General features: G+C 39.8%; 1 protein-coding gene across 5 annotated transcripts in view; it reads right to left on the bottom strand.

The window, feature by feature from the left end:
• The window catches only part of TFCP2 (transcription factor CP2), a 53230-nt gene that overhangs the window by 14624 nt on the left and 13617 nt on the right, over nt 1-24989 (bottom strand). For all 5 annotated transcript variants that reach the window (XM_061416071.1, XM_061416072.1, XM_061416074.1 and 2 more), the window contains exons 2-4: nt 2605-2756; nt 1968-2044; nt 976-1081 (exon numbers count right to left, since the gene is read on the bottom strand). In XM_061416071.1, coding sequence (XP_061272055.1) covers nt 976-1081; nt 1968-2044; nt 2605-2756 — 335 coding nt within the window. The remainder of the gene's footprint in view (nt 1-975; nt 1082-1967; nt 2045-2604; nt 2757-24989) is intronic.

The raw sequence follows: 24989 nt of genomic DNA, 5'->3' as shown, positions 1-24989 counted from the left end.
TAATAACCAATAAGAGATCAAGGACAGATGCCAGAACTAAAAGTATATTCACGAAGAGAGGCTAACACTGTAGAGCTTGGATGTATATGTGTGTGTGTGTGTGTGTGTGTGTGTGTGTGTATCACATCTTCTTTATCCATTTAACTGCTGATGGACACTTAGGTTGTGCACACATCTTGGCAACTGTAAACAATGCTGCTATGAACGCTGTGGTGCATGTATCTTTTTGAATTGGTGTTTTTGGTTCTTTTGGATATACACCCAGGAGTGGAAATATTAGGTCATATGATAGTTCTATTTTTAGCTTTCAGAGAAACCTCCATCCTGTTTTCCACAGTGGCTATACCAACTTAATTTCCACAACAGTGTATAAGTGTTCCCAAAGAGAAGGAAACTGTAACACTTGCTACTGTATGTATGAATCTTGAGGGTTATGCTGACTGAAATAACCCAGGCACAAAAAGACAAATAATGATTCCATTTATATGAGGCACCTACAGCAGTTAAATTCATACAGATAAAAAGTAGAATGGTGGTTGCCAGGGGCTGGGGAGAGGAAGGAATGAGAAATGGTTGTTTCATGGGTACAGAGTTTCAGTTTTGCGAGATGAAAAAAATTGTAGAGATGGATGGTAGTGATGGCTTATGCAACAATGGGCATGTACTTCATGCAACTGAACTGTATACTTAAAAATGGTTAAAACGGTAAATTTTATGTTATGTATATTTTACCACAACTAAATTAAAAAACAAAAACAAAAAGCACTCTTTAGTAATGGATGCAGTTGTTACAGAACTGAAGTGTCTACACTTTCAACTTGAATTTTGAAATCTTTACACCAGTAATATTTTATGCTTAGTTCATGTTAATTGAGCCCCTGGAGCATTGTAAGTCAAGGCAAATATCAAGTAAAGAAAACCAATTCACAGACCATAGTTAAAGGCATTTCTAAGCAATGGATTCTCTTAACTTACCTATGTCAAGAATTCTATCTCCAGGTCGGTTCCACCTCCAGCCCTCCAGCTGCTGATGTTCGGTGTACTGTAGCCGTCTGTCGTGGAACACAACACGGAATATACTCTGAAAGGAAGCAACAAAATCAAATGATAACAGGATCCCTTAAAAATCAGTGCTGACAAAGAAAACTAGCAGGAGTCACCCCCAGCTGGCCTCCAGACACAACCTAAAATTATTTTTCTTGAGACCTGTTTTACTTTAAAACCCATACCATTCTATATTTCCAGGCAAACTTTATAATTGCTCAAATATAATCCTCATAGTTAACTAGTACCATAACTAAAACTTGGCTTAAACATCAGCCCTGATTGGTAACTAGGCATAAAGAACTCCCACTGGAAGCATTAATACATGTGTCCACTGTTACCATGCAATGTCTGGCTCAGTTCTTTAGATGTATATGAAATCCTCACCAAGTCCTTGCTTGCTAACCCACCACACAACCTGTAAACATTGAGGGTAGCAGGGGCTGCTTCCATCAGCTTTCCTTTTGTTACTTACTCTGTGGACATGCCTGTTGACATCTCTCTTATATCATCTTCTACAGCAGCTGACCAGACTCCTCCATCTCAATTATACTGTGTTCATTACTATCAGTCCAGACTAAGAAAACTGCTATTCATCAACAGTAGCTCCTGGTTTCCTTGCTACTAGACCAAGTATCCAAAGACACACTGGAACTTCTCTAAAGATCTCAAGGAGGCTACTTTATTCCACCCAAAAAGAACATCACTGAGTCATGAGACTCTCCAGGCCTGGTATGCTAAGTTTTCTCTTTCGGCAGCTCTGAAAAATCCAGGTGAATAGGTGGGTTCATTCTGGCCCCTAAGAAATAACACAGCAGTTTACCACTCTGCCAACAAACTATAGTAGGTGAGAGATTACCACCAAGCCCCTTAGGAAAGAAAAAATATTAATCCAAAAAGGGTCAGTACTTGTTTTCTTTTACCTTCACCAATTTGCCATTAATTTCTGGAAGTTCTCCAAGTTTCCTATTGTCTAGCATTCGGATTTCATAAGACTGTCCTAGAAGGAAAAAGTAACTATATATTATATTTATCATAGGTTAACTTCCCAAGATTCAAAAAGAATAAAATTCAGTTGTCTGAATACACAAGAGTGTAACATTATTAGTAATAACTATAATCCTTTACTATATGCTAAGCACAATGCTAAATGTTTTTCATAAATTATATCACTTAATTGATACAACTCTCTAAGGTATTATCAATTTCAGTTTCACATATAAGGAAACTGAAATGTAGAGTCTAATCAACTTGTCCAAGGTCACACAACTGGTAAATAAAAGAGCTGGATACAGTAAGACTTCTCAGACAGTAACAAACAGATGTTCAGGGAACAGGGATTAGAAAAGGGGAGGTTAGAACCAAACATGGGCAGGTAGAAGAAGGAAACCAGGAATATTTATCAAATACAACACTGAAACTCAAATTTCTAAAGTAAGTTTTTGACTGTAATAGGTCACACTAGAAAGGTATAGTTTTTTTACACTTAAGTGTACCTAATTAAATATCACAAATCCAGTAGGTCTATGAATAATACTAATGAGTAAGACCACATCTAACCTTGATTGAGATACGTCAGAGTTTCATCATGGAGTTTCACTGCTGGAGAGGTGGCAGCACAAAGCACATATTGAAAAGGGAGGATTTTATTCTCATTATCTGGAGGCAAACTTGATTCTTCTTGCTTAAAAATGGGCAGTGCAAGGACATCACTAAAATAAAACAAATGCCTTACTTTAACATCTGACAATGGTGTAAAAGCAGATTTATACTGAAACCTTTAACTGCAGTTTGCTTTCAAAAACCACAAACATTACTCACCGTGAAGTTTCTTTCTAACCATCCAGCTCAGGTGACCTGCTGGGATATCCCTCTGACCCCAACAATGTGGGCAGTGACAGACATTCACTGCTAAAAATCACTTAAGTGTCCAAAGAGCGTTTCTAGAAATCACAGACAGGGGTTCCTAAAACGGCTCTGAAAACTGTATGCAGGGTTCCAAAATGTCAATTTAGAACTCTCAGTGATGTATTTGTTCTCAGAAAGGCAAACTACAGTATTTTTATAAGCACATCAGCTCATCTACTGTAAGGATTTAAACAAGAATCAAAATTCCAAGAAACCAAATGAAAAGCACAAATCAATGACCAGTACATATTTCAAGGTCAGCTCACACTCCATGGAATACAACTAACATGGAGATATCCCTACCAGCAAACTCCTCCAAGAAAAAGCTTCTTATATGCAAACACACATATCTGATGAATTCTAGTATGTTACTCCTTTACTTTGCCAACAAAGGTTTGTCTAGTCAAGGCTACGGTTTTTCCAGTGGTCATGTATGGATGTGAGAGTTGGACTGTGAAGAAAGCTGAGTGCCGAAGAATTGATGCTTTTGAACTGTGGTGTTGGAGAAGACTCTTGAGAGTCCCTTGGACTGCAAGGAGATCCAACCAGTCCATCCTAAAGGAGATCAGTTCTGGGTGTTCATTGGAAGGACTGATATTGAAGCTGAAACTCCAATACTTTGGCCACCTCACGTGAAGAGCTGACTCATCGGAAAAGACCCTGATACTGTGAGGGATTGGGGGCAGGAGGAGAAGGGGACGACAGAGGATGAGATGGCTGGATGGCATCACCGACTCGATGGACATGAGTTTGGGTAGACTCTGGGAGTTGGTGATGGACAAGGAGGCCTGGCGTGCTGCGATTCACGGGGTGGCAAAGAGTTGGACGCGACTGAACTGAACTGAACTCCTTCTCATGTCCTAAACAGTAAGGGACCAAGTTAGAAGTCCTGGGTTTCAGTCTCTAAAACCCTTGGGCAAATCTTAGGCAAGTTCTTTTGAGTGTTCATCGCTTCATCTATAAAATGGGAACCACATCTGCTGTCAAGAATAAACATACAAGAAAGTATTTCGGAAATAATAAGGGGCTAAAATGGGTGTAAAAGATTACCAATAATTTTCCCTTAGAACCTCTAGCCATGGTTAGTGAGAAAGAATATCCTGGGCCCTGGAGATCAACTGTTGTGATCAGCATTCAGTACAGATCAAACTTTAAAAGGATTTTAAGAGCTGAATCAAATTAAAGAACATTTTCTATTATCTCAAGACATGCCACAAAATTCTCAAAATAAAATGTATTTTAATTTAAAGACTATGTACATACACTCACTAGAACAGCTAAAATGAAGAGGAAGGAGAACCCAAGTATTGGCAAGGATGTGGAGCAACTAGAACTCTCATCCTTTGCCAGTAGGAATGTAAAATGATGAAACCACTTTAGAAAAATGGTAGGCAGTCTCTTACAAGAGTAAACATGCATTGGCCCCTTGATCCAGCAATTCTACCCATAGGTATTTATCCAAGAGAAATGAAAGTATAAGAACAGCCAAAGACTTACACATAGATATCCATAGCATACAAGCAAAATCTGGAAGGAATCCAAATGTTCATAACTAAGAAAATGGATATATTAATACAAACTGCAGTATACTCACATAATACTACTCAGCAAAACAAGGAATTCAACAACATGGTTCAATCTCACAGATGCGATATTCAACCAAAGAAATCAGAAAAAAGAATATATCAATATAATGGATGATATATGATGTTTTAAAACAAGCAAAATTTAAAAGTACAGTGACTTCCTACCAGGGTAGGGATCAACTGTGAAGGTATACCAGTGAACTTTCTAGACTATAAAAGTGTTCTATGTTATGTTCGGTATATGGATTACATAGTTGTAAAGTACAGCTGAAATTCATTTTAACATATATAAATTTTACTAAAAAAAAAAAAAAAGAGTAAGTAGAGGATGAAACGGTAGGGGCTTCCCAGGTGGTGCTGATAGTAAAGAATCTATAAAAGAGTCATAATACAAAATATTTAAAGCTGGGGGATGTGTACAAGAAGATATGTACAAAATCATTATTTTCTTAATATATGTTTGAAATTTTCTATAATAAAGTTTTCTTAATAGAAAAATATGTATAGGCCACAGTGTACTTGCACATATAAAAGAAAGGTAAAAGACACATAATGTAAACCCTTGAAACTAAAAGGTTAGAGGTCAGGGATGCAATGACTTATCAACATTCTCCACATTCAAAATGAAACACACTCAAACTTTTACCTATAATTTAAATATTATGCTTATATTATAAAAAAGAGATCAATATCAACTTTACTAAGCACAGATGAAAAGGCAATTCCTTATGTGTACCTATATCCCTCAGCAGCCTCCATTATTCCCAAACATTAGATTATAAAATTATTACATTCAGGCAAAAATAATCATTTATAGAAAAATGACTATAATCATGCAAATCACATAAACATCATAAGTCTTACTGGAATATAAAACAAGCAAGATCCAAGAATACACATAGTATAATAGAAATTTGATGGTACAAATGCTAAAGAAGAAAAAGGAGGGTTAGAAAAGAAGGAAATTTCTCTTTCAACTGACATCTAATGTTTAGCAAGGCTATATGCATTATGAGTTGAATCCAGGAAGCCGAGATGCAAACCAGTATTCATGAAACACAGGTTTCTTACAGCTAAAAATAATTTCAAAGGCAAGAAAAACAAAGTGTGCTTTGCTTTTCCTCTGGTCTGGAGGTGTGTGTGCCTTGTTCACGCCATGGTGTTAAGGGTGGAGAAGGCAAGGAATCCTTTCTGTCCATATTAATTTGTCAGGTGAGATGTACTATGGTACCCTTGAGATGATAATATAAAACGTAGACGCACTGGGGTTTCTAGAAAAGTACTCTGTCCCAGTTCTTCTTCTCGGGAAAATGAGGAAGCTCCCACAGCAAACAGTATGGAAAATAAAGCAAAATTAAGAAACATGACGTCAGTCTTCAGAAAACTTAGCTGCCTTATCATCCCCAAATGCATCATACCTGATGATTTCTTGAAAGATGACTGATGATTACCAAGAATCAAGGCCAATCAGATTTTGCAACATAGCAACAGCTGAAAAACTATGAACATAGGGTGGTTGTGTTGTTTTGTTCCTCTCAAGTTATCAGTGCCTAGTAAGGTTAATATATAACAATAGTTTCTAGTCTTCTCAGTATAATGCGGCATTACACATTATACATTACACATTAGCCCCTCGTGACTAAGCAAAGGGCTGTCAATTGAGGCTAGAATTCGAAAACTGCTACCCCTAAAATCAACTCAAAACAGTACAGCCAAACCAAATACTCTCTCATTAGAGATTTTAAAATCTAAAATCCTTGAATATAATCACTCATGTTCTTGCCACACTGAGCTGCTTTTACTCTGCTGTGGGAGCAAGAATCCATTCAGCTCCACATTCTTAGAAGTGAAGGCTAAAGGTCACTGATAAACACAGCTCTAGGCCCCCACTTATCCCACAACAATAACAATTCAGCAGGAAACAATTTTGAAATACAGAAGTCTGTTCCTTCTCTGACTGAGTGCAGCTTTGGAAAACCAACTCTAGTGAACTCTAAGTGGTTGTTACCAATTTAGCATTTTATTGTCTTCTCTGCCTCATATACTTAATTCATCCCAATGAAACATGAGCTGTTTAAAGGGAATAACTTCTCCTTGGTGTGTTGAAATACTTGTTGACATGATTTATATCTTTGTTTATTTGCCTGCATTCTCCAGAATATTCCAGTCCTAATATATTCTGATCATTTTTGAATTCTCAACATTTCATAGTATCGCTGATTAAATGTAAGGATACAGAAACCTTACCTGCTAAAGTTGATTGCATGTTAAAAATGTGTGCCACTAAGTAAAAAACCACCCCTGAGTGTAGAGGCCTAGCAGAAAGCATCTGATTGGAAGTCACTGAGGAACAGAAACAGTATTAGGTATGATCTTTCCTGTTTGTAACTGGGATTCCATGAAGAGCTGCTTCATGGTCCCCTGAAGTATAAATTACCCTTTTGAGATAAGGCAGCCTCCGAATGGTCTCTACTAGTGCACACCTACAGTTTAACCTTCTCCCTCAGCCCTGCCAGTTCCTGAACCCTCTTCTAGAGAGCCTGGAGCAAAGAGAGGAAGAGGTTTGGTGAGCTCTACCTTGGGTAAGAAAGGTAAACAGAAAGGTGTCCATAGCAACTAAGGAAATTAGAAACTAACTTGGGACAATAAGATGCCATGAACGGCTAACTTCCCTATTTATAATACTTTAGACTCCATCATGATGAAAAGAAAATATGAAAGAAAACATGCCAGTATTCCTATGTTAGTTACAGCATGAAAGGACAAGAACTGAAAAGACTATACACCCTGAGGTCAGCTTCAAAAGAAAAAAAGTAAAAATAAATAAATAAATAAAAAGGAAAAAAGTATCCAGTAAATAACTGGCTGCTGCTGCTGCTAAGTCGCTTTAGTCGTGTCCGACTCTGTGTGACCCCATAGATGTCAGCCCACCAGGCTCCCCCGTCCCTGGGATTCTCCAGGCAAGAACACTGGAGTGGGTTGCCATTTCCTTCTCCAATGCATGAAAGTGGAAAGTGAAAGTGAAGTCTCTCAGCTGTGTCTGACTCTCAGCGACCCCAAAGACTGCAGCCCACCAGGCTCCTCTGTCTATGGGATTTTCCAGGCAAGAGTACTGGAGTGGGGTGCCATTGCCTTCTCCAAAATAACTGGCTATGACACTTTTAAAGAGGAGAGGACAGCAGAATGATTTCCTTGGATGTATGGGAAGGATGGAAGGGCAGATAAGGGAGGACACCTTGCAAGGAGAGATGGCCCTGAAAGTTTTACTATGAAGCCAGTGAGATGCCCTAACTACTGAGTAATGGTGAAATCAGCTAACTTTCTTGTAAGAGCCCTCTGTCACAAGTGATAAAAGATGTTTGCTACCTGAACAACTGGTGAAAATTTTTCAACTAAAAAGTAGCATAAGTGGTAAAAACAACAACAACAACAAAAAAACCTGCCTGGCTAGTTGTTTATCATCCAGACAGCAGAAGAGATAAGAACTATAATTCTGAATCTAAGTTGACCAAGAAAGAGAAACGGATTGCAAAAGAGGAAGTGCTGGGAGCCTCAAATGAATGCAACCAAGCCAGGTAAGCTGGAAGAAGAATAAGGAACACAGTTAAGAGCAGGGTTCAAACAGTGAAGAAGACGGGATCCAAGCTCATGGTCTGAGATGAAAAAAAAGTCCTCAAAAATGAAATCTGCCAATCCCACGCTATCTGAGATGGAGGGGAAGAAGAAGGGTGGTATCTACACAGAGTGGGTGGAAAGCTCACCAATCAACACAGAATTAGAAGGACATGCACAAGAAAAAAAATATATATATAAAAGGGAAAAACTATTTTTTAAAAAGTGGCAACAATATATAAAAGGAACAAGCTTGAGTTCACAGACTGTGCTGAGACCTGCAGAAAAAGGTAAGGGAAAGCAGAGGTCCACTTTTTGTTGTATATGACACATAATTAATATAAAAAAGAGACAGGAGAACATCTCGATCCCTGGTTTTTCTTCTATCTTTTCTGTAAAGAAACACCACCTTAAGAATAGAAAAAGAAGACCAAGTATGGGATTAATGGATCACAATACATAAGGAGACTATCAAAAAGTGCCAGGAATGAAATTATATACCTGGATGAAACTGTATACCAGGAAAATTAGAGAATGAGAAGATGAGATCTGTAGGTGACACTCAGTATGTAAACTCAGACAAATCTCCTGGTTCTGATAATGCCAAACATCACATTAGCTTTTTATGTCTGTAGTAGCAATTTTCAACATGAAAAGAGAGTATACACCACACTTACACCACAGTGATCTGATATGAAATCCAAGGCAAGCCTACAGAAACAGTTATTAAAAGAATGCCCAACTGTTCAGTCGTGTCTGACTCTTTGAGACCCCAGGGACTGCAGCCTGCCAGGCTCCTCTATCCATGAGATTTGCCTGGCAAGAATACTGGAGTGGGTTACCATTTCCTTGTCCAGGAGATCTTTCAAACCCAGGAATTGAACCTGCGTCTCCTGCACTGCAAGTAGGATTGTTTGCCACTGAGCCACCAGGGAAGCCAGTTAAAAGTTTATGAGCATTCAGGCAAGGCATCAAGGATCGCTAGAAACCATAACCAAACTATCTCAGTTTCCTTTTTAAATGTGGTTGGACAAAAGAATGCTATAAACATAAATATTTCTGGATTTCAGCAATGTATAAAATAGTCTCTCTTGAGATCTTTGTTGAAGGTGAAAAATATGAATTCTGTAAGTTAAGTGGTTAAGATAACTACTATATGCAAACTGCACCTACAGTGAGGGTAAGTCTGGAAGAAGGTTTAGTGATACTCCACAGGACCTCAGGGAAACCTGTCCTCTGCAACGGTTTTTATAAAGAAATGACTTGGATGATGATCAAATATGCAAATGACAGGAATCTGGGATGGGAAAGCAATATCATATATGATAAAATGAACTTTTGAAGTAATCCTAAGTGGCTGGAATAGAAGGCTAAATCTAACAGGATAAACTTGAATAAGGATAAATATAAAGTCATGCACTTAGAATTAACATCAACAAAATGGCCCAATATATGTGAGAAAGACTAGGACTTAAAAAAATCTATTTCAGTGAGACAAAATGTGCTATGGCTGCCCAAAATGCTAATAATCATGTTTCATTAAAAGTAAAGGCTGAGGAGGGAAATGGCCTTCTGCTCTATGCAAACTGCCTACACTTGAAAACTGTGCTTAGCTCTGAATGTGGAACTTTAAAAAGACTTTAAAAATCTAAGGAAATAGATGAGAATAAATGAGGGGATCTAACATCATGTTGTTTGAAGAGTAAGTCAAGGCAATGATGTTTGAAGCAAAGAAATCTTGTTAGGTCTACCAAGAGATTCAATGATCAGTTTAGGACTGATCAGTTCAGAGTTGGCCTGATTTTAAACATTAAATTAAGCCAATCAAAGATAAATCACAAGATCAATTAAATGGTTTTATTATTCTAAAAGGATGAAATGTCTTGAGCCTGCTCAAGTTTTAGAAGCTGATTGGGTTAGGCCTAGAAAGGCTATGTGTTATTAGAAAAGGCTATACAGCATATAGTGCCCTCTAGAAGAAGAAATATCACAAGTTCACTGCTATTAGAGTCCAAAGCATATTACTCTGTATCATCTGCTACAGAAAGCAATGACCAAATAACTATAAAGCCTGTATACTGGCTAGACCAACTGGCTTATAAACCATCCTACATATTTTTACAATTTCCCATTTGTACCTTTGCGTATTTTTCATTTTTACCTCTGTGTACTTGCCATGACAAAACAAGTACTACACAAACCATAATAAAGAGATACCATCAAGGCACGCTAAATTTTCTTTATAGCAAATCCAAAAACTCATCAGTATAGTTTTCCCTAACATAGATGATTCCTAAAAATTATATTCTTCATAAAAGACATAAAAAGAGTTTCAGTTCTTAAACAAAATCTACACTTTCTTTTGGCCAAAGATGATTCTAATGAATTCTACTTGGAACACACTCTTCTACTGCTAAACTATGTATGAACTAGCTAGCAAGTAGAACATGTTTCCTGAAGTACTGATAACTCCCTCTTTAAAAAGAAAACTTCAGTCATTCATTCAAATGTTTATTAAGTATCTACTAGTGTCGATGGCACCTCACTCCTGTACTCTTCCTGGAAAATCCCATGGACAGAGGAGCCTGGTAGGCTGCAGTCCATGGGGTCGCTAGAGTCGGACACGACTGAGCGACTTCACTTTCACTTTTCACTTTCATGCGTTGGAGAAGGAAATGGCAACCCACTCCAGTGTTCTTGCCTGGAGAATCCCAGGGACGGGGAGCCTGGTGGGCTGCCGCCTATGGGGTCGCAGAGTCAGACATGACTGAAGCGACTTAGCAGCAGCAGTGTCAGACAGACTATTCTAAGTACTAAAAACTACATATCAACTTTTAAAATAAAATAATTTTTCTTCTTTCCTATATTTTTCTTTCTTTTGGACTTTTATGTTTCAGTGCTAAGTCGCTTCAGTCTGACTCTGCAACCCTGTGGAGTGTAGCCCGCCAGGCTCCTCTGTCCATGGGATTCTCCAGGCAAGCAAACTGGAGTGGGTTGCCATGCCCTCCTCTGGGGGATCTTCCCGACCCAGGGGTCAAACATATTTCTCTTTTGTCTCTTGCATTGACAGGTGGGCTCTTTACCACTAGTGCCACCTGGGAAGCCCAAGAGCAGTCAATAAATGGTATCTCTTTTGCTGTTGTACAGACGTTAAGTCATGTTCAATTCTTTGCCACCCCATGAACTACAGCATGCCAGGCTTCCTTGTCCTTCACTATCTCCCTGAGTTTGCACAAACTCATGTCCATGCCATCCAACCATCTCATCCTCTGTTGCCTCCTCTCTCCTCTTGCCCTCAATCTTTCCCATAATCAGGGTCTTTTCCAATGAGCTGGTTCTTCACATCAGGTGGCCAAAGTATTGGAGCTTCAGCTTTAGCATCAGTCCTTCCAATGAATATTCAAGACTGACTTCCTTTAGGACTGACTGATTTGATCTCCTTGCAGTCCAAGGGACTCTCAAGAGTCCTCCAGCACCACAGTTCAAAAGCAGCAGTTCTTCAGCACGCAGCCTTGTTTATGGTACAACTCTCACATCCATACATCACTAATGGAAAAACTATAGTTTTGACTATATGGACCTTTCTCGATAAAGTGATATCTCTGCTTTTTAATATGCTATCTAGGTTTGTCATCGCTTTTCTTCCCAGGAAGAAAGAGAAAACAAAAGTGTTAGTTGCTCAGTCGTGTCCAAGTCTTTGTGACCCCATGGACTGTAGCCTGCCAGGCTCATCTGTCCATGGGATTTTCCAGGCAAGCATACTGGAGTGGGCTGCCATTCCCTTCTCCAGGGGATCTTCCCGACCCAAGGATCAAACCTGGGTCTCCCACACTACAGGCAGATTCTTTACCATCTGAGCCACCAGGGAAGCTCAGGAGGAAGTGCCTTTCAATTTGCCTGACTGCAGTCACCATCTGCAGTGATTTTGGAGCCCAGGAAAATGAACTCTTACAGTTTCCATTTTTCCCACCTCTTTGCCATGAAGTGACAGGACCGGATGCCATGATCTTAGTTTTTTCAATGTTGAGTTTTAAACCAGCTTTTTCACTCTCCTCTTTCACCTTCATCAAGAGGCTTAGTTCCTCTGCACTTTCTGCCATTAAAGTGGTATCTGCTTATCTGAGGTTGTTGATATTTCCCCTGGCAACATTGATTCCAGCTTGTGAGTCATCCAGCCCAGCATTTTGTATGATGTACTCTGCAAATAAGTTAAATACACAGGATGACAACATACAACCTTGACGAGTAATACTCCTTTCCCAATTTTGAACCAGTCTGTTGTTCCATGTCCAGTCCTGCATACAGGTTTCTCAGGAGGCAGGTAAGGTGGTCTGGCATTCCCATCTCTTCAAGAATATTCCACAGTTTGTTGTGATCCACACAGTCAAAATCTTCAGCGTAGTCAATGAAGCAGAAGCAGATTTTTTTTTGGAATTGCTTTGCTTTTTCTATGATCCAGTAGATGTTGGCAATTTGATCTCTGGTTCCTCTACCTTTTCTAAATCCAGCTTGTACATTTGGAAGTTCTCAGTTCAAGTACTGCTGAAGCCTAACTTGAAGGATTTTGAGCTAAATCTTGCTAGCATGTGAAATAAGTGCAATTGTACAGTAATTTGAACTTTCTTTGGGATTGGAATGAAAACTGACCTTTTCCAGTGCCATGGCCACTGCTGAGTTTTCCAAATTTGCTGGAAAACTATTAATTTTTCTAACATAAAATTTATGACATTATTCCCCATTCTGTACTCACTTTCCCCTAATCAGTCTACAACTTACTAAGCTCTTTTCATTTATATCTCACTTTTAGCTAAACAGTGGCTAGACAGTTCTTATCTAACTGTAACAAGGCAATTCCTGAAACAGTTTGGTGAAAAAAATGAAAATAAGTAAAATCTAAATAACCCAAGTATAGCCTTAAGTTTTATCAGATCAAATCAGTTGCTCAGTCGTGTCCAACTCTTTGCGACTTCATGAATCACAGCACGCCAGGCCTCCCTGTCCATCACCAACTCCCGGAGTTCACTGAGACTCACGTCCATCAAGTCAGTGATGCCATCCAGCCATCTCATCCTCTGTCGTCCCCTTCTCCTCCTGCCCCCAATCCCTCCCAGCATCAGAGTCTTTTCCAATTCTTTAATTTAATTTTTGATTTTACAATTTTTAATTTTAAAAGTCTTTTCCAATAAGTTTTATAAACCAGTAAAATTGCATGAGATCTCTTAATTAGGCTGCTAAATGTCCCTTTAGTAACTAATCTCCTGAAATGGTCTCTGATGATGGGTATCTCCTGGTATTCACACCCTTCAGTGGCTTCCTTACACCTTGAATCTGAGCTAGTAATTTGCTCTAACATAGGCAATGTATCAGAGAAGGCAATGGCACCCCACTCCAGTACTCTTGCCTGGAAAATCCCATGGATGGAGGAGCCTGGTAGGCTGCAGTCCATGGGGTCGAGAAGAGTCGGACACGACTGAGCGACTTCACTTTCACTTTTCACTTTCATGCATTGGAGAAGGAAATGGCAACCCACTCCAGTATTCTTGCCTGGAGAATCCCAGGGACGGGGGAGCCTGATGGGCTGCCGTCTATGGGGTCGCACAGAGTTGGACACAACTGAAGCGACAGCAGCAGCAGCAGCAGGCAATGTATAGGAAATAGCTGTGTGCCAGCTCTGGCTTAGGAGCCAATCTTTAAGACTGTCAGCTTTCATTTTCCTACTGTGGGGAACCCTGAATCGCCAGGTAAGAAGTCTACCAGATTTCCCTGGTGGTACAGTGGGTAAGAATCCGCCTGCCAATGGAGGAGACACAGGTTCAATCCCTGGTCCAGGAATTCCACACATCATGGAACAACTATTAATAAGCCCACGTGCCACAACTACGGAGCCCGTGCTCTAGAGCCCTGGAGTCTCAACTACTGAGCACACCTGCCCGAGAGCCCATGCTGCCACAGAGAAGCCCGTTTATGACAACAGAGAGTGGCCCCCATTCACCACGACTAGAGAAAGCCCGCAGCAAGGTAGACCTAGCACAATCAATAAATAAATCAGAAGTCTGCCTTCCCTGCTTTTATTTATTGGTTATACTTGGTCTATATAAGAAGTCTGCCTACCCTGCTGGACTTCCCTTGTAGCTCAGTGAGTAAAGAATCTACCTCCAATGCAGGAGACCCAGGTTCAATTCCTGGGTCGGGAAGATCCCCTGGAAGAGGAAATGGCAACCTACTCCAGTATTCTTGCCTGGAGAATCCAACGGACAGAGGTACCTGGCTGGCTATAGTCCACTGGGTTGCAAGAGTCGGACACAACTTAATGACTAAACCATCACCAACCATCCTGCTGGAGAGATCACAGGGAGTGGCTAGTGGACAGAGACCCTGAGGCTATGGGGCAGGGTGTAGGGGTGGGGATGTAGGATGTGGTAGTGGTGGTGCTAATGCAGCCATCCCAGGGTCCCGAAGAACCTAGCATTAGACTGTGATGTTCCAGCCCAGGCCCCTACATGACCACAGAACCTCAGCTGACACCACACGAGGCAGATCTGCACAATCAATCCTCAGATCCATGAGAAGTCTGGTGGCTCAGAGGTTAAAGCATCTGCCTGCGTCTGCCTGCAAGATCGGGAAGATCCCCTGGAGAAGGAAATGGCAACCCACTCCAGTATTCTTGCCTGGAGAATCCCATGGACAGAGGAGCCTGGTGGGCTGCAGTCCCCAGGGTCGCAAAGAGTCGGACACGACTGAGCGACTTCACTTTCACTTTCTTTTTTCTTTTGTTAAGCCAATAAGATAAAGAAAGGAAAATGCCCTTGTTCCAATGTTTCTAAAGAATTCTTTACAATAAAACTTAATAGTAGTGGTGTTTATATACAGGAAGATATTAAATCAACCTTTCTTAGAATAGCTCTATTTAAAAAACAACTCTCATCTAACTGCTTGGGAGTAAACCAAAAATACTATATTATCTACTTTAATAAACAAATTAAACTAAATTTGTTTAAACAAATACCCACAGAGAGTAAACAGATCATACTCAACAGAAAAATCATTCTTCTTTCAACTCATCCTTATTGGGTCACTTTTGGCTCTTTCACTCTCTCTCATTTTTTAACTCAGATAATACATAACTCTCCCATATAAAGCAACTAAGGATGCTGCTAAATCTAACAGCCAACATATTCACACTGAAGATATCTTAAAAATTGTAGTCCAAATCTTGCTTTGTAAGTCAGAAAAAAATATTGGAAATATAAGATAGTTTTCAAGTCATCTTCTGTCACATTTGTAGACTGCATTACTAAATCAAAGGTCTGTACGGAAGGCATATGAACATCACTAGCTCTCAACCTTAGCTGAATATTAAGAATCTCCTGGGGAGCTTTTAAAACTCCCTTCCAGGCCCTATCCCACGCCAGCTAAATCTGAACTGGTGGGGAGAGTTTGGTGAGTTTAACTACTTAGTGCCCAGTCTAAGCCAAAGTAAAGGGTTTGATCTCAGTGTCATCCAGCATGACCAACTTTCTGCACCAAGACTCGACTTTACAGGGGACCTCAGCAAGCCATCTTGAAACATCAGCACTAAGGGTAAGGGAGTTTGTTCAGACCTGTGCAACTCCATCACCACTACTGGAGAGAAACCACTCACCTTGACACTGAATTAGTAAATTTCTTTAAAACTTTTTTTTTCCCTTCATTTATTCATCCAATAGTCTTTGACTCAGCTGGTAAAGAATCTGCCTGCAATGCGGGAGACCTTGGTTTGATCCCTGGGTTGAGAAGATCCCCTGGAGAAGGGAAAGGCTACTCACTCCTGTATTCTGGCCTGGAGAATCCCACGGACTGTATAGTCCATGGGGTCACAAAGAGTCGGACACAACCGAGCAACTTTCACTAGTCTTTGAGCACCTACTATGTTCTGGGCCCTCTTTCAGGTGGAAGAGATAGTAGTAAACACGGTATAGATAAGATTCTCTTCGAGCAAAAAGCATCATTATCATCTAAATTTCTCTTTCTGCACATCAACAAATCTTACTATTCTACAAACACCTACTGTTTTTCTACATTCCAGTTCATTGCCCTTAAAGTATGACTAATACTTGAGGAAGCATAAATGAATTATTTAAAAATAAAGATTATGTAACTCAAAAGGGCCTAGTACGTTTACAGTAGGTGTTTTATATACAACTCTGCCCTCAGTAGCTTAACTCTACGCCTCTGGAACTTCAAATCTGAACTTCAAACCTGGAACAGAGACTGTTGACTGACCTCAAAACACAAGTGAGCTAGATAAATCCACCACAAGTGGATTTTATGCTGATGCTGTCTGTGAAAGAGAGACTGATCATCCAACAGTCTTTCCTTAGGAATAGTGTTTCTAGAACTTTTTTTCCCAGATCTCAGTACTGGGCTTAAGTTTCTTTAAGCCCTTTAAGAATTGCTTCTGGGAATAAACCATTCTTCAGCACAGTTAGGAGAGATCAGAGGTTTGAATTGTTGTCATTTATCAAGTACATCTCAAAGTTTCCCGCCAAATGAAGCTAATTTCTTTTCTCCCTCCAAATCTTTGAATTTCCCTCATTTCTACTTTGCTGAATAATTTGCCAGTTACCACTTATTTCCTTCTATAAGCAATGTGTTGTCTTCCTTTAACTTGGTCACTAAAAACTTTTTATTTCAAATCTGTCTAGAAGCTTTACTTATTTTTAGAAGCTGAAAAGAATCTGACCAATATCAGAATCAAATTTACTTCCAGGGAGTTTGTAAGATATTAAAAGTTTAATCAAAGAAATCAGAATCAGCAAAGCCCTACCTCAGGAGATTTGCCAGATATAGCCCTGCTTTCTCAGTTTTTTTCCTACATTACAGGATTAGCTCTTACAGCCTACAAATCTCATTAAAACACTGCTAATTGAAAACATCACCTGTGGCATCATTAGTACCAGGCTCTTTTATTAAATTTCTGAAATCACTGACTCTTCCCATTTAGAAGATGAATGACAACCATGGGTTATATATTCCAGAGAATCTGGCAGTTTTGACATAAAAAACAGAGCTCCACTTTCAGTACTCAAAGATCTGATATCTAGCATTACATTATGACCTATCTGTGAAGACATTTTTGTTTGTTTTCCTGTGACTAAGGGAAACCACACTGAGCCCCTTATATTGCCAAACTTCAAAGCTTCTTTTCAGGTCCCAAATGTCTCCCAGTTCTTTTGATTTTCTTTGTTTGTTTGTAGTTAGACTTCCCTCCCTTTTCATTAGCAAGCATCACTCACCACTTCTGGGGTTCTTATTCCTTGCCCATTCTGTTCCCACTACCAAGCCTAGCTAGTCCCCCATTCCTCTCTGCGGTGAAAGACAGACATTTTCCTGTTTGTTAACGCTTTAACCACTAATAACTTTTGGGGAAATCCTAAAAGTATCAGAATACTTATCCTACGAAATGGCCAAAAGACTTTAGCTACCTCTCTCCCCTTGATGCTTACAGTGGCAGGGCTTATGAAAAATTTCTGCCTTCTCCTTCAGACCGCACCTTTGATGAAGGTCTTTTCTACTAAAAGGGCCACATATTCCCTGGAAATGTCCCAAGTTAGGCCTGATGATGCAATCAAGGCAGAACTGCTTTGGCTCCCTTTCTTTTATAGACAGACAGTAGATAGGTAGGTATGTAGATAGATGGATACACACTATGGATAGATAGAGAATTAAATTGCAGTTCTAAGGATATGCAGAAGACACCCAGTTCACTAAGCCTCAATCCTTTTCAGGAACAATACCTAGCTTTTTATCATTATCCCCCAGTCTACAGTCAAGAGTAACCTTTAAAAATGTAGATCTAAAATGTCACTACTCTGTTTACAATGCTTCAGAGGCTTCCCACTGAAATGCTGATAAAACACTAGCTCCTCAACAGGACACTCAAGGCCCTTCCAAACTGGATCCAGCTTACTTGTTCAGTTTCATCTCTCATTATACTTCTCATCTCTCTTCTCCCTCTTCTAACAATTCCAGCTGACAAAATAAAGCTCCTTTCCCTTGCTCTAACTCCACTACCACCACTGATTTTTTACATGTCAATTAGCATTTAATCCACACAAGGAGCAACTGTGTCCCTCTCCTTATTTGCCAGTGGAAGAAACTGATCAAGTAATTTGAAATGTTAAAAACATTTGCCCATGGTTAAATGGCTAGAAAATAGCAAATATAAATCTAAGTCTATTCATCCATTCATTCAATATTTTGTGAGCATTTTAGGCCTGGCACCATTTCAGGCAGCAAAGAAACAGTAAACAAATTTTATCCAAGTTTTATCCTTCTTTATTATTACTCAATGCCTGGCATAAAGTTGCATTTGTTTAAAACAGTCCTGAGGAAAACGTAATCAAGAGCTCCTATTCAGTGCTCCAAAGATATTTCTTAAGGTGATGCACACCAGCTCTCTACACATGGCTATTTGTGCAAGTCCTACTAACAGAATGATAGTATCAATGAACTGATTTCACTAAAAGGACTCAGGGCTTTTGCAACAGTTGATTCCTCTGTCCACAAACCAAACTTCCAGATTGTTTTGCACCATTCAGATCTCTGCTATAATGTCACGTCTACAGAGAAACATTCCTGTCACTCTACCTAGATTCTATGCATTTTCATCAAGACACTACCTTGTCTGTCTGTCTACCTATCTATTTACCTACTATATACCTACCTATTTACTACTCCTCCCATAAGAATGCAAGCTCCAAGAGTGCAAAGACCTCATTTGTTTTGTCACCCTAGTGTTAACAAGGCCTGGCCATAGTAGGTACTCAATAAATATTGTTTAAATGAGTCCCACAACAATAATAATAGGAAGAGTAATAATCCCATTAGAAAATCCAGGCTACTCAGCAAACACAACTGGGTTATACTTGTGGATGAATAGTCCAGAAAATGCTTCTATCACTTATTATCAAATCTCTATTGACAGGCTTCCCTGGTGGCTCAGCAGTAAGAATCCTGCTGCCAATGCAGAAGACACAGGTTTGATCCCAGGTCCAGGAAGATCCCTCATGCTGCAGAGTAAACTAAACCACAACTATCGAGTCTGTGTTCTAGAGCTCTGGAACTGCAACTACCGAGCCCTCGAGCTGCAACCACTAAAGCCCGTGTGTCCTGGGGCCTGTGCTCGGCAACAAGAGAAGCAACCACGGGAATGAGAAGCCCGTGCACTGCGACCAGAGAGCAGTGCCCACTCTCGGCAACTAGAGAAAAGCCCGCACAACAACGAAGACCCAGTACAGCCGATAAATACATACAAATTAAAAAAAAAAATCTATCGAGCACTTGGCTATCTATACTCCTGCAAAGAGTTTCTGAGTATTTCCATGTTACTTACAATTGCCTCTCCACACACAATTTTACTAATTAAATCTTTCATGCAATATTTCTAAGCATCTTTAACAACCAAACCTACAAACCTACTTACTCTTGAAACCATCTTTTTTCCTCCTGATACAATGAAGGCAAAATTCTTTCCGCTGGGAAAGGCTAATCCTTACCCATGGAGTTAGAATCCATGTATTCTTAATTCCTAAAAACGTTATTCCCTTGACTGTCCCCATGCATGTACCATCAATCGCCTTTTATTGGATTATAACCATTAGCATATATTCATGTGTTTTTTTTAATTTTATTTTTTTTTAAACTTTACATAATTGTATTAGTTTTGCAAATATCAAAATGAATCCATCACAGGTTTACATGTGCTCCCCATCCTGAACCCTCCTCCCTCCTCCTTCCCCATACCATCCCTCTGGGTCGTCCCAGTGCACTAGCCCCAAGCATCCAGTATCGTGCATTGAACCTGGATTGGCATCTCGTTTCATACATGATATTTTACATGTTTCAATGCCATTCTCCCAAATCTTCCCACCCTCTCCCTCTCCCACAGAGTCCATAAGACTGTTCCATATATTCATGTTTGACTAGCTCTCATTCATAAAAAAAAATTTACCCACATCGCCCTTCAACTACTACTACACTTCTCAGTACCTTTCACAACTAAAATTATCTATATATATTGTGTCCATTTTCTCATCTCTGATTCTTTCCTCAAACAACGACAGTTACGCTTTCACTCCTAATAAAAAGTGATTGTCGTGGCCACCAATGACTTCCATGTAGCCAAACTCAATTGTCACTTCTCTGGGCTCATTTTACTTCAACTTTCAGCAGCATTTCAACAGAGCTCTAACTCCTATAGTAGCTACTCTCCTCTCTGGCCTCCTAAATCCTCTCCTAATTTTCTTCCTACCTCACCAGCAATGCCTCCTCAACTGCCTTGTAGCAACCCCTCTTCCTCCATAAAACTTCAGGATGTGATTTTGGCTCTTTTCTTTCTACACTCCCAGATGATCTCTTTAATTCCCATATATTTAAATATCACAGTAATCTGATGACTCCCGAACACACCTAGGTCCAGACTTCTGTTTTGAACTCCAGATCCCATATTTAAATACGTATCTAATATTGCCTCTTTGATGTCTCTCTGGGATATCAAATGAACCAGGTCCAAATGCAAACTTTCGATCTTCCTCCAAACCTTCCCAGCCTACCACTCCACCCTCTATTCCTCCTTGTCCCAGATGGCAAATGATTCATCAAAATGCTCAAACTAGAACACTTGAAGGCATCCTAGATTGATACTTTCTCCCTTATCTTCATGCCCATTAACAAGTCCTATGAATTTTTCTCCGTAAAACGTATCTTACGTTCATCTTCTCTTCAGTAGAGTACAAGAAGTAAGAAGACAGGCTCTGAAGTTAGACACTAGAATTTAAATCAAAGCAATAAGTTAGCATTTATTGAGCATTTACTGCTTGTCTAACATTGTCTTAATTATTTTATATGTATTAATTCTTTTAATGTTCATAAGAACCTCATGAGGTAGGTACTATTATTATTATTATTTTTATTTTAAATCATAGCAACAGAGGTTAAGTAACTTGTCCAATCCTGAGAGACCCAGAATTCAAACTCCTAAATCTAGTTCCAGATCTCACTGTGGTAGACTGTCTCTTGGTAAAAAGAGACTAGAGATAAGGAGATCAGGAGGACTTCCCTGGAGGTCCAGTGGTTAAGACTCCGAGCTTCTGCTACAAGTGGCTTAGGTTTGCTCCCTGGTTGGGTAACTAAGATCCTTCATGCCACGCAGCATGGCGAAAAAAAAAAAAAAAAAAAAGATAGGGAGATCAGTTCAAAGCTAAGGCAACAGTCTGGGTAAAAATAATGAAAGTCTAAACCAGTAATGAAAGTAGAAACATTTCAAATTTATGCAATCTTCAAGACCTAAACAGAGAGTTACAGCATGTTCAAGGACTGAAAGACTGAATATTTCAAAGATGTCAATTTTTCCCAAACTGATCTACAGATTCAATCCCAGTCAATATCCCAACAGATTCAACTTGACAAACTGATTCTAAAATTTGTATCAATTAGCAAAACCAAGAATAGCCAAGATACTCCTTAAGAAGAAAAAACATAAAAGAGATTTACCCTGTCAGATATCAAATATTATTTCAAAGCTTTAGTCATTAAGATAGCATGGTGTTGCTTCAGATGGACAAATTAACCTAACAGAATACAGAACCCATTAACTGACTCCACATATACAAAAATCTACTTTATGACAGAGCTGGTATCACTGATCAGTGAAGAAAGGATGAACTTTTTAATAAACAATGTTGGAAAAATTGAATATCTACATGGGAAAAAAAGAAATTGAATCAACACCCAATACAAAATTCAATTTTTAAAAAACCAATTCTGGGAGGTCCCTGGCAGTGCAGTGGTTAGGAGTTGGCATTTTCACTATTATGGCCTGCGTTCAATCCCTGGTTGGGGAACTAACCTGCAAGCCACGTGGTGTGGCAAGCCACGTGGTGTGGCAAAAAAAAAAAAAATTATCTAAATGGATTAAAAGTTTAAGTGTAAAAAGCAAAAATGTAAAACGTTTAGAAGACAATAAAAAAGAATAACACTATGGCTCAATGGTAGAGAATCTGCCTGCCAGTTCAGGAGACATGGGTTTGATTCCTGGTCCAGGAAGATCCCACATGCCTTGGGACAATTAAGCTCATGTGCCTCAACTACTGAGCCTGTGCTTTCAAGCCATGGAACTGCAACTACTAAAGCCTGCATCCCCAAGAGAGTGTGCTCCACAATAAGAGAAGCCCAGCCAATGAGAAGCCCGTGCACTGCAACCAGAGTAGCCACTGCTCTCCAAAACTAGAGAAAAGTTCACGTAGCAATGAAGACCCAGCACAGCCAGAAAAAAACCAATAACTCCATGGCCTTAGACTAGGGAAGAATTTCTTAGACATTAAAATCATACACCATAAAGGAAAGGATTGATAAACTATAATACACCAAATTAAAAACTTTGGAACCAGTGACACATAAAATGAAATTACAAGCCATAAATTGGGAGACGATACCAGCTATACAAATAAAGACAAAAGATGATGATCAAAATATATTTTAAATTACTATAAAGACTAGTGATGAAAGGAAAGTCAGAACACCAATTTGTGTATCCAAAGTCCCAAGTGAGGATTTCCCTGGTAGTCCAGTGGTTAAGATCCACCTGCCAACACAGGGGACACGGGTTTGATCCCTGGTCTGGGCAGATTCCACATGCTGCGGGGTAACTGCCCACATGCTGCAATTACTGAAGCCCGCTCTCCTAGAGTCCGTGCTCCACAGCAAAAGAAACCACCACAGTGAGAAGTCGGCGCACCGCAACGCAGAGTAGCCACCGCTAGCTACAACCAGAGAAAGCCTGCTGCACCAACCAGAGCAGCCAAAATTAAAATTAAATAAATAAAATTATTTTTAAAAATAACTTTTAAAAAGTCCCAAAAGGGGACTTCCCTGGTGGTCAGTGGTTAAGACTTCGCCTTCCACTACAAAGGATGCAGGTTCATCTCTGGTCAGGGCACTAAGATCCCACATACCTCAACATCAAAAAACCAAAATATAAAACAGAAACAATATTGTAACAAATTCAATAAAGATTAAAAAAAAAAAAGTCCAAAATGAATTTTTCTCCCAGATTCTAGCCCGATGATGCACAGTAGGAGTCAACCTCTGGCTACAGTTGGAAACTACTGCCAACAAGGTAGATAAAGGCAGGAGATAAGGAGGTGGAAGAAAGAAAAGGAGTGCAACAAGTGGGATAAGTGAGGAATGGCAACATTATTGGGTTGTAGGTCAACTTCCATTAGAATTATAAGAGGGCAAGAAAAGAAACATCTACAGACCTTTAGGAACAAAACCAACAAATGGGATAGGACAATTCTAAAAGATGTGGGAAGTTAGCCAGCAACAGATTATGCAGTAGAGACTTCCCCCCCCAAATTATGCAGTACTTCAGACATATAAAAAGGTTAAAAAAAAAAAACGTACAACCAATACCTGTGTATACACCACTTAGCTTCAGAAATAGAGTATTTATAGTTAAAGCCCTCTGATTATTCCTCAGTTATATCCCTCAGTCAACTCCCAGAGGCAAGAGTATCCCGAACTTGAAGATAAACATGCTCAGTCATTTCTTCGTATTTTTACAGTGAGGTCATTTTTTAAAAAGTAGTGGATAAATTTTGTGACAAATAGAGGGATTTCATCGAAATACACTGTCCATCATAAGAGACTCAGAATGAAGGGGAAAGGAAAGGAGCGGGATCAACTCTTAAAACAAAGAGATGAAGATTCAGAAGACAGCTGAAGGGGGGAAAAGTGAAAGTAAACAGTACTGGAAAAGCAGCACAACAAAAAAGAACAAAAATTAGTGTCAATGGAGAGAAACAGTGGCCTCAGATAATATCAATAACCTCAGATATGCAGATGACACCACCCTTATGGCAGAAAGTGAAGAACTAAAGAGCCTCTTGATGAAAGTGAAACAGGAGAGTGAAAAAGTTGGCTTAAAGCTAAACATTCAGAAAACTAAGATCATGGCATCCAGTCCCATCACTTCATGGCAAATAGATGGGGAAACAGTGGCTGACTTTATTTTTGGGGCTCCAAAATCACTGCAGATGGTGACTGCAGCCATGAAATTTGAAGACGCTTGCTCCTTGGAAGGAAAGTTATGACCAACCTAGATAGCATATTCAAAAGCAGAGACATTACTTTACCAACAAAGGTCCGTCTAGTCAAGGCTATGGTTTTTCCAGTGGTCGTGTATGGATGTGAGAGTTGGGCTGTGAAGAAAGCTGAGCGCCAAAGAATTGATGCTTTTGAACTGTGGTGTTGGAGAAGACTCTTGAGAGTCCCTTGGACTGCAAGGAGATCCAACCAGTCCATCCTAAAGGAGATCAGTCCTGGGTTTTCATTGGAAGGACTGATGTTGAAGCTGAAACTCCAATACTTTGGCCACCTGATGCAAAAAGCTGAGTCATTTGAAAAGACCCTGATGCTGGGAAAGATTGAAGGAGGGAAGAGAAGGGGATGACAGAGGATGAAATGGTTGGATGGCATCACCGACTCAATGGACGTGAGTCTGAGTAAACTCCGGGAGTTGGTGATGGACAGGGAGGCCTGGCGTGCTGTAGTTCACGGGGTCGCAAAGAGTCAGACACACCTGAGCAACTGAACTGAACTTGCCTTTGAAACAAAAAAGAGTGCGAGTGAGTTCAGTACATTCACTCAATAGATCAGCAGCTATTTTTTAGACACTCTTCTAAGGTACTCCACTCCAGTGTTCCAGTGTTCTTGCCTTGAGAATCCTAGGGACCAGGGAGCCTGGTGGGCTGCCGTCTATGGGGTTGCACAGAGTTGGACATGACTTAAGTGACTTAG

This window comes from Bos javanicus, chromosome 5 (genome assembly GCF_032452875.1).
Source record: "Bos javanicus breed banteng chromosome 5, ARS-OSU_banteng_1.0, whole genome shotgun sequence".
Lineage (NCBI taxonomy): Eukaryota > Metazoa > Chordata > Mammalia > Artiodactyla > Bovidae > Bos > Bos javanicus.
The sequence above is the reverse complement of the archived record's forward strand: the minus strand, read 5'-3'. Positions and strand labels throughout refer to the sequence as shown.